Raw genomic sequence first — 8,474 nt, 5'->3', positions numbered from 1 at the left:
GGAACTCATACCCAAGATAGGCGGGCAATGGCTTCAACTCCAGCTTTGGTGGTTCTTCTATGGATGGTTTGGCTGGAGGAGTTTCTCTGTTTTCTAAATGTAGGGGCTCGAATTCAAGTGTTCTATCCCAAAACCCTCTACTCTAAAGCCAGTACCCATTCTGCCAATTCTTCCCCATTCACCTCATCTAAATTTACAAGATTAGCAGTAAGAGGGTCCTCAATAGTCAACGTCTCATCATCTGTTTCTACGATTACATCCACGACATCAATAAGAGAGCAATTGGCCAATTCACTTGGTCGCCTCATAGATTTCTACACATTGAATGTTATATCCTCATCGTTCAACCTCATCTTGAGATCCCCGGTTTCACAATCAATGAGAGCTCTCCCTGTGGACAAGAACGACCTTCCCAAAATTATGGGAATTTCTTTATCCACCTTGCAATCCAAAATCACAAAATCTGCAGGGAACACAAATTTCCCTACCTAAATCAACATGTCATCCAAGATACCAGAAGGTCTTTTCACGATCATGTCAGCTAGCTGCAACAACATATATGTGTTCTAGCTCTTCCAATCCCTAACCTCTTATAGATCGCCAGGGGCATAAGATTTATGCTAGCGCCCAAATCACAAAGCGCCTTGGCAAAAGCAAAGATACCAATGATACATGGAATTGTGAAACTTCATGGGTCAGATAACTTCTCAGCAACTGGTCTAGTCACCACAGCATTGCAGGTTTGAGTTAGAGTCACTGTGGCCAAGTCTTGGAAATCGAATTTTCGGGACATGAAGTCCTTCATCATTTTTGCATAACCAGGCATCTCTTTCAAAGCATCAATCAATGGAATATTTACCTGGATTTGTTTCAGCATCTCTAAAAATTTTTTGTATTGTTCCTCTTTCTAGTATTTGGCTAGTCTCTGTGGGAATGGTGTTGGAGGTTGATAACTAGGGATTTTGATATATTTTATACTCCTTCATTCTTACGTTGAAATGCGTATAAAATAGTCCCAAAGGCTCACAAGTTGTGTTTGATTGCAGGTTTGATCAATAAGGTGACAAGATGTCAAAGATCAGCTCAAAAAAGGAGTGAAACTTGCACAAGTATCAAGACAAAACAAAGCTCAGGCAAAACGGGGTCAGTGCGGTCACACACCATTATGTGCGGCCCGCACAAGTGAGGTTCAGAGAGGCTGCTATTCAGGCAAAAATGCAATGCGACTGCATGAGGTTTTGTGCGGTTCGCACTGGGATCAATGCAGCCGCACTCGATTTAGTGCGGTCCGCAGAGCCAAGGTTTAGAGAGTAGCCAGTTCCAAGTTTGAAGCCCAATGTGGTCCGCACTCCATTTCATGCGGACCGCACTAGAAGCCATCGCGGCCGCACTTGATTCTGTATGGTCCACATTGCCCAAGTTCAGAGAGCCGTTTATTCAAGTTCAGATCCCTAGTGCGGCCGCACGTGATTTTGTGCGGTCCGCACTAACCCCGTAGGGGTATTTTTGTCCAAATTTTTTAGCTTAGTATAAATAGCTTCTTTTCCCATTTTTAGGTCATCAGATAGTTTGTACTGAAGGCTGCGCTCGTGACTTCGATATTTTTAACTATTTTGAGTAATTTTAGCTTCATTTCAACATTAAATCTTCAAGTTTAATTTAGCAATTAATTAATATGAGTTTTTCTTCATCTATTTCTTTGTTTTCTTCTCTAATTATGTGTAGCTAGACCCATAAGCTAGGGTTGTAGTTCAACCCTAGTATGAGTAATTGATGGGTCTTGTGTTTTAGGGCTTGATTGACCATGAGTGTTTGATATTTGGACTAATTTCATGTTTGATTGCTAAATTAGTGGTTGCAAACACTAGTTTGTGTTTAGTTGATTTTGGCTCTTCTTGAGAAAGAGAGCCTAAGTGTCTGAAATTGGTCCAACAAGGAATTGGGGCATACTCAAGAGATTGATAGCCCTAATTAAAGGGTTAAACCTATAGATAGTAATACCCGACTTGAACCTTGATTGCTTGTGCAAATTTGCATACCCAATTGGTCTTGAGAAAGTCAATTCGGGCAAAATCACTCGAACTACTGAGAGGTGTAGAGTGAGTAGAATCATGCAATGGTTATATCATACTCCCTAAATGTTATAACCATGCCTTAGACTCAAGTATTCGTCAATTGACCACCTAGGCGAAAGTCACTACCCTAGTGCATTTTATCCATTTGAACAACTCGCAATAGTTTAATCTTAGCTTATTTTAGTTTAATCGATCATTGTAGTTCTATACAATTAGAAATGTAAATCAAAACCCAAAATGTTTAGAAGTGCAATTAAGAGAAAATACACATTTCCACTTTAGGTAGACACCCGACTTCAACTTCTAGCTCCCTGTGGAAATCGATCCCGACCTTAATCGGGTAAAAGCTGCTTCGACCTCTCTCGCTACTCAATAGTAGTGCAGGGTTGGCTTCGATCAGAGGTCTCTTTTTCCTAATGATTTGGGTTTTCTCTCTGTCAGACACCACCTCAACTACCGGTTCCTGGGCTACCTCAGCTTCTTTCTCCGCCTCAATTTGTGTGTTGGATTCTTCCTGGGCAGGTTGTACTGTCACCTCTGTCAGTTTCAGTGAATTATCTAGCTTAATGGGCACTGGTACAAGTGTCTCAGCCTGTCTGCTTTCTTGATCCCTCTCTTGCTCCAAGTCTAGTCTCTGCCATTTCGTAGACTTACTGCCATCAGCTGCTTCGGGCCTTGATCTTTTGGATTTACCTGCGTGTCTGCAGGCAATGTCCCATAAGGACGATTATTCAAAGACATCGAAATCTGGCACATCTGCACTTTAATATTCTTTATAGCTGACTCATGTGCATCTACCCTTTCACTCATTTTTGCATTTGACCCAATAACCTGCTGCATCATTTCCTCGAGTCTAGCAAACCCATCTTTTTGTCTCCCACCATGTTGCTGCTGAGGAGGATGAAAACCCTGCTGTTGATTTTGATTGTTGTATCCCTGTGGCTGTTGGTAGGGTGCCACATTATTGTGAGGTTGCATGGCTCCCATATTTCCACTGTTGTGTTGTGGCTGGACTGGCCTGTATGGTTGATTCTGTTGGCCCCAATTCTAACCACCCTGCCTCTGGCCCTCATAATTAGACACATAATTCATGTCCTCAGGGTAATAATAATGATTATCACTTTCTGCATTCCACTGGCTACCAATTGGCTGACTAATGCAAGATGTGCCTAAGCCCCCATTGGTTGTATCAACAATGTGCACCTGCTGCTTCTGCCCTGACTCTTCCACCTTTTTGGTGAGTATACTCATTTGTGTCATTAAGGTGGCCATATTTTCAGCAAGAGTGTTGGACGTATCTAAGGGCACTGAGTGAACTACTGGAGTGATAGGTGCATTCCTGGTTATCCACCCCGAATTCTGTGCTATTTTGTCAAGCAGGCTCTGGCTTTCTCTCCATGTTTTGCTCAAGAATGCTCTACCAGCTGAAGCATCAACATTAGCCTTCATGCTATCTGTCAAACCCATGTAAAACCGCCGCCCCAACATCTGATCTGGAATACCGTGGTGCGGACATATAACCAACATCCCTTTGAACCGTTCCTATGTTTCTTGCAGTGTCTCCATTGATTTATGTTTGAAGCTCAAAATTTCATCAATTTGCTGAGCAGTCTTGTTGGGTGGATGAAACTTATTCACAAATTGCTTGACTAACTCCTCCCAAGTCGTGATGGAACTGATGGAGAGTGAATTTAGCCAATTCTGGGCAGCTCTTGTCACTGAGAATGGAAACAACAACAGCTTTATTGCTTCCTGAGTTACGTTGGGCTGCCTTTGAGTTTTGCAGATTGATAGGAAATTCTTCAAGTGCTGCTGAGGATCTTCAATATATGACCCCAAAAATAGTCCTTTGTTTTGCAAAAAGTGCAACATGTTGTTCGTGATTTGAAAAGATTCGGCCTGTATCTGCGGGACTAATATGGTTGTGGCCAAATTCTCTATTGTGGGTTGTGCCTAGTCATATAGAGCAGCCTCTGGAACAAGAAGTTCTACAGGTGCTACTGGCGCAACTGGGTCTAACACGTTATCCCCCATGTCTAGTTCGAGTTGTTCAATTGATTGTTGTTGTTTGTTTTTCCGGTTGGCCCGATTCAAGGCCTTGAAAACTTTCTCGGGATCTGATAATGTGTCAAATACTTCACTAGTTCTCGATGAATTTCTAGTCATGCACTTGTACAACCAAGTCAACAAACGTTAAAATTTCAATGTATTGATTGAAAATAAAGAAAACTGACTGCACTAAGAATTTTGTATTTCTTCAGCTGTAATTGATAACACCATTAATTTCCCAGCAACGGTGCCAAAATTTGATCATGCCCAACTATGCCTTATAAAAAGGATACGCGATCGTTACAAATATAATCCGAGTATTTAGCCCAGAGTCGAATCCCACAGGGAATTAACCTACCAATTATTGTTGTCAAACTCACTAAATTTTTTGTAATCAATGTAGACATGTGATTTTTGACCCTCCCCAAGATTTTTTATATTTTAGCATGTAAATATTTAGTTTAAGTTTAATATCGTTATTTTAAATGATTTTGACTCTTTGCTTTATTTTATCATAAAAAAATAAAAATTACAAAAAAAAAATCATCTTTAGGTTAAAGTCAATTAGTATATTTATATTTATAGTATTATAACATTTGAAAATACAAAAAAATTAGTTTCACTCGTAGTATCTAGTTTTATATTAGTTTATTTTAATTTAGAGTGATTTTTTCATTTTTATAGATACATTGTATTATTTGGTCTTTTTAGCCTAAGTTCAAACCCAAAAGACATGGTCCAACCCAATTACCCTTAGCTCATTCTTCCCAACCCATTAGCCCACTTAAGTGCAAGATTTAATCCTAGCCATCTATTTTCATTTTAATCCAATGGCCATCATCCCTTCCTACCTCCATATAAAATACCCAATTATAGAAACCTTACCCCAAATTTTCAATTACTAGACCTAGACTAAAAATCGACAGCTACTTCCATTGAGATACATCGTTTTTAGCCCTTTACTGTATATGTAATCCAGTATTAGGTCTATTCCTTATTTTTCGAATGTAATTAGACTTACATATAATAACTTTAAAAGGTGAAGTAGCTATTAATGACCAGGTGGGGTTGAAGCAATTTGCAAAACATGTGGCATCTCCTCTTTCAAAATTTCTCTTCACCAATCATTACTTTTACGGTGAAGACATCTTCATTGGGGAAAAGAGAAAGGGGAAGGAATTTTTGGAAAAGAGATAACAAAACTGAAGAAAACAAAACAAAGAAGTTGAGAGGAACCAGAAGGAAAATAACATTGAAAAGAGTAAAGAAAAGACTTTTTCAAAAGAAAGAGGAAAGATTGTTTTAAAAGGAAAAAATTCTGGTGAGATTAAGAAAAGGAGTTTTTCGTTCGTGGCTTTCGATTCGAGGTTCCAGTTTGTAATTTCGGTGTTTCGGTCCAAGGATTGTTGCTTTGTTTAGCCCGATTGACTTGCAATTTTCAGCTTTGTTCATCAATAAAAGGTCCATTTCTTAATTTTTATTTTTATTTCGTTGTGTTATGATAGCTTGGTGCGCGTGTTGGTTGATTTGTGATTCTACGTTATTTGAGTAACATCTCTTAGTTTTCATTTAAATTGTCTTAATTAGTTTTTATTTTGATTGTGATATATATTGTCTTGGTTCTTGAATAAATGCTTTTAATTGGGTAGATGAAAATTGGAGTTGTTTTTTTCTGGGTAAGAAAATAAGAATGGGCCATAAAGTGGGTCTTGAACTATAAGGAATTTAGGCCAAGTAATATCATGTTAGCTAGCCTATTTACTCCCCCAATAATATCTTGTTCATAAATTTGGCATCGCAATAATCTTGAAGTAGTTTGGGAAAATAACTCATAAATATTGTAGCTTGCTTTAGGCTCATTAATTAAATAAATCATCACGACTATGGGTACAATTCATGTGGCATGGTCGTGATACCTAATCCCCAAAATCGGGTGTGCATTTCATGTGACCCGATCATAACAACTTTGAATATTAATAAAATAAACATATCGCGAATCACGGGTGCATTTCATATTGCATGGTTTGTGGTATGTTCCAAAGCAGCAAGTGTACGACAATCGTAACTTGTTCAAGAAATAATTCCATAAATCCTAAAAAGCGGTTTAAAATAATTAAGCGGTTATAAAGTTAAATGCACAGTACGTTTTAAAACATGTATAAATCAGATAATAGGCCAATCTTTAATAGTTTAAACGACCGTGCTAGAACCACGGAACCCGGGAATGCCTAACACCTTCTTCCGGATTAACAGAATTTCTTATCTAGAATTTTTGGTTTGCAGACTTTTAAATAAAGTCAAATTTCCTCGACTTGGGATTTTAAAATAAACTATTCCAAGTGGCGACTCTGAAAAATAAATAAATAATCCTATTTCGAATAGTGTCACTTTAAATTGGAAAAACTTCCTTATATTCCCCCTCAGGTGGTAAAAAGGGAGGTGTGACAGCTCTGGCATCTTTGCTGAGGAGAAGAACCCAGAATCTCTGGTTCAGGGTTCAGAATTCGAGCTTAGAATAGCTGTTATGATTGGCTTTTATTTGTTATCTGATTTTTACATATTTGAGCCTAATGTGCTAAATGCCGCTTTTTATCCCTTTGATTTTGCTTGAACTGTATATAAATTGTTACGAAATCCTTCTTCTCTCTGAGTCTTCTAAATCATCTGGGAAGTATGCACTTTGTGTGACTTCTTTTCTGTTAGAGTCATATCCCAATTTTAGAATGAGGTTCGGACAAATTGCAAAGCTGGTGAAGCTTTTGTATTCCCGGTACGCTGCCTCCCCCCCGGCTCGAGTTGTCTGCTCGGGTAAGTCAAGTCTAGAACAATACACCCAGGTTTTAAATCTAGAATAACATAGCCTCATGCTGGATCCCTACTAAGAACGCTTGTTTGCATCACGTGCATTTGACTTTGGGGACTCAACACAGGGGTTGGGTCCGTCTAGGACAGGTGTGCCCAAATTAAAAGACCATCCTGATGCATCTTACGTGCTACTTGCATATCAGTCTGTTTCGGCTTGCATGTTGACTGGCTTCTAGAATAGGGAAAGAAAATTAAAAAAAAAAGAGAGGAAAAACAAGAAAATAAAAAAAAAAAGAAAAAAAAAGAGTGAGAGGTAGGTATTTGAAATATCCTAAAACTCTACCGAAATTTTGAAAAAAAAGAAAAAAAAAGTCATTTCAAAATAAGTCATGTTTTTCCTGTTCCGTCAAAACTGGGCGAACTACGCGGGTCTGGTTTGCACCGGATGTGAGATACGTAGGCAAACCTCATCGGTTCCGGCCCACAATTTTCATAACTTTTAAAAATTCAAAAATATTTTCCTTTACTTCCTTCTTTAGAAAAGTCTTTCTTAATACCCCAATTTTTTTAAAAAAAAACAAAAATATTTTCTTTTAATTTCTTCTAAAAATCCAAAAATATTATCATTCTTCTTTAATAGTTTTTCTTTTAAAAATTGAAAAGAAAATTCAAGATTCAATAATATTTTCTTTAGAAGTCTTTCTCTCATAATTTTAACATAAAAGTCCAAAAATCCAAAGATATTTTCTTTTTTCTTTAGAAGTTTTTCTTTCGAAATTCCAAAAAATAAAAATCGAAATCAAAAGTATTTTCTTTCTTCTTTATAAGTCTTTCTTTCGAAAACTAAAAAAAAGGCAAAAAAAGGAAAAAAGAAAAGAAAATTCAAAATCCAAAAAAGTGTGTTTATTTGCTTTATTCCTAATCTTTCCGAACTACACAAGATCTGATTCATGTTCCCACATGATACGTAGGAAACCCACATCAGGTTCGATCAACCATTAAAAAGAAAAATGAAAAAAATAAAAAAGAAAAAGAAAAACAAAAGTAAAAAAATGTTGATAATAATAAGGACTGAGTGAGTCCATTCTAACGTGTGTTTTGTTTTTAATTGTGATGAAAGTTTGAGGTGGTTGGTTTGTGGTAAGCGGCCAACACAAGATCCAAGGAAAAATGATAACTGACATCGAAGTTGTTACAAGTGCTCAAGAGACTCAAGGTCAGAGGGTTCAACAAGAGTCTACTGCAGTTGAGGAAAATAGAATATTGAAACAACAAATGACCAAAATGTGTCAAGCATGGGCCAACGGCCAAAGACAGCTTTATCATGAGTCACAATTTGCTACCCAGCAAGAGCAGTACCACTCCCCTGAGTACCACTCGTACTTGTTTGATTTTCCTGCAAACATTGAAAGCTTGCCCGAAAGTCAGCATAGGAAAAATGACCCAAAGAGTGAAAAGTTTAGAATAATAGTTGAAAATCATGCAGGGGTTGGCAGGTCAGAAGAGAATTGCCTTCAAGGATCTATGTATGTTTTCCGATATCCA

The 8,474-nt window shown here is 37.8% G+C and overlaps 1 protein-coding gene across 1 annotated transcript; it reads right to left on the bottom strand.

The window, feature by feature from the left end:
• Positions 1–314: 314 nt before the first annotated feature.
• On the bottom strand, positions 315–3,062 carry LOC138870262 (uncharacterized). Its single transcript, XM_070148057.1, has 4 exons — positions 2,860–3,062; positions 2,548–2,776; positions 728–859; positions 315–488 (listed from the first exon to the last, which is right to left on the bottom strand). The coding sequence occupies exons 1-4, from the start codon at positions 3,060–3,062 to the stop codon at positions 315–317; spliced, it is 738 nt and encodes a 245-aa protein (XP_070004158.1).
• Between the last annotated feature and the right edge of the window lie 5,412 nt (positions 3,063–8,474).

Source organism: Nicotiana sylvestris, chromosome 6, assembly GCF_000393655.2.
Source record: "Nicotiana sylvestris chromosome 6, ASM39365v2, whole genome shotgun sequence".
In the NCBI taxonomy this organism is placed as follows: Eukaryota; Viridiplantae; Streptophyta; class Magnoliopsida; order Solanales; family Solanaceae; genus Nicotiana; species Nicotiana sylvestris.
This window is presented reverse-complemented; position numbering and strand designations above follow the sequence as displayed.

What these genes read in the sequence shown, in the direction of transcription:
- LOC138870262 (XM_070148057.1), bottom strand. Translation starts at nt 3,062, where the DNA reads ATGGGAGCCATGCAACCTCACAATAATGTGGCACCCTACCAACAGCCA. An exon ending in GAAAGGGTAGATGCACATGA is followed by an intron (nt 2,777 to 2,859) that starts GTCAGCTATAAA and finishes CATTGCCTGCAG; the next exon opens with ACACGCAGGTAAATCCAAAA. An exon ending in CTCAAACCTGCAATGCTGTG is followed by an intron (nt 489 to 727) that starts GTGACTAGACCA and finishes ATGTTGATTTAG; the next exon opens with GTAGGGAAATTTGTGTTCCC.